Source organism: Cucurbita moschata, unplaced genomic scaffold, assembly GCF_002738365.1.
Source record: "Cucurbita moschata cultivar Rifu unplaced genomic scaffold, Cmos_1.0 Cmo_Scf00003, whole genome shotgun sequence".
NCBI lineage: Eukaryota > Viridiplantae > Streptophyta > Magnoliopsida > Cucurbitales > Cucurbitaceae > Cucurbita > Cucurbita moschata.
This window is the reverse complement of record NW_019268519.1, coordinates 4,979,558-4,979,894: the sequence shown is the minus strand read 5'-3', so window position 1 is coordinate 4,979,894 and position 337 is coordinate 4,979,558. Positions and strand designations below refer to the sequence as shown.

Below are 337 nucleotides of genomic sequence, written 5' to 3'. Positions count from 1 at the left end.
AAAAAAAAAAAAAAAAAAAAGAAAAAAAAAAAGAAAGAAAGAAACTATGAAAGCTCAACTAAAATGTAACAAGAAACACCTGTGCAGTTCTAGGAAGTCAAAAGCAATCAACATGTTTCCTTACAATTGATTGCAAGCTTATCCCTCGTTTGGCTTCATCATACGCAATCGCCCGTAGTTCTTCATAACTAACATCACCAACAATGTCACAAGGTTGACTGCAAACAAAAAAGTGCAACGGTGTCAGATCAGATGAAAAGCACTGCATAGAAATTCCCCACTACATTTAGTCTTATTACCTCTCTTTGTGTGTGTGGTTTTTTTTTTTTTTTTTTTT

At 33.2% G+C, this 337-nt stretch overlaps 1 protein-coding gene across 5 annotated transcripts in view; it reads right to left on the bottom strand.

Annotated features, from left to right (window-relative positions):
- Positions 1–337, bottom strand: part of LOC111432532 (zinc finger CCCH domain-containing protein 16) — a 17,905-nt gene that overhangs the window by 12,060 nt on the left and 5,508 nt on the right. For all 5 annotated transcript variants that reach the window (XM_023069495.1, XM_023069479.1, XM_023069487.1 and 2 more), the window contains one exon: positions 125–218. In XM_023069495.1, the coding sequence (XP_022925263.1) occupies positions 125–218 (94 nt within the window). The remainder of the gene's footprint in view (positions 1–124; positions 219–337) is intronic.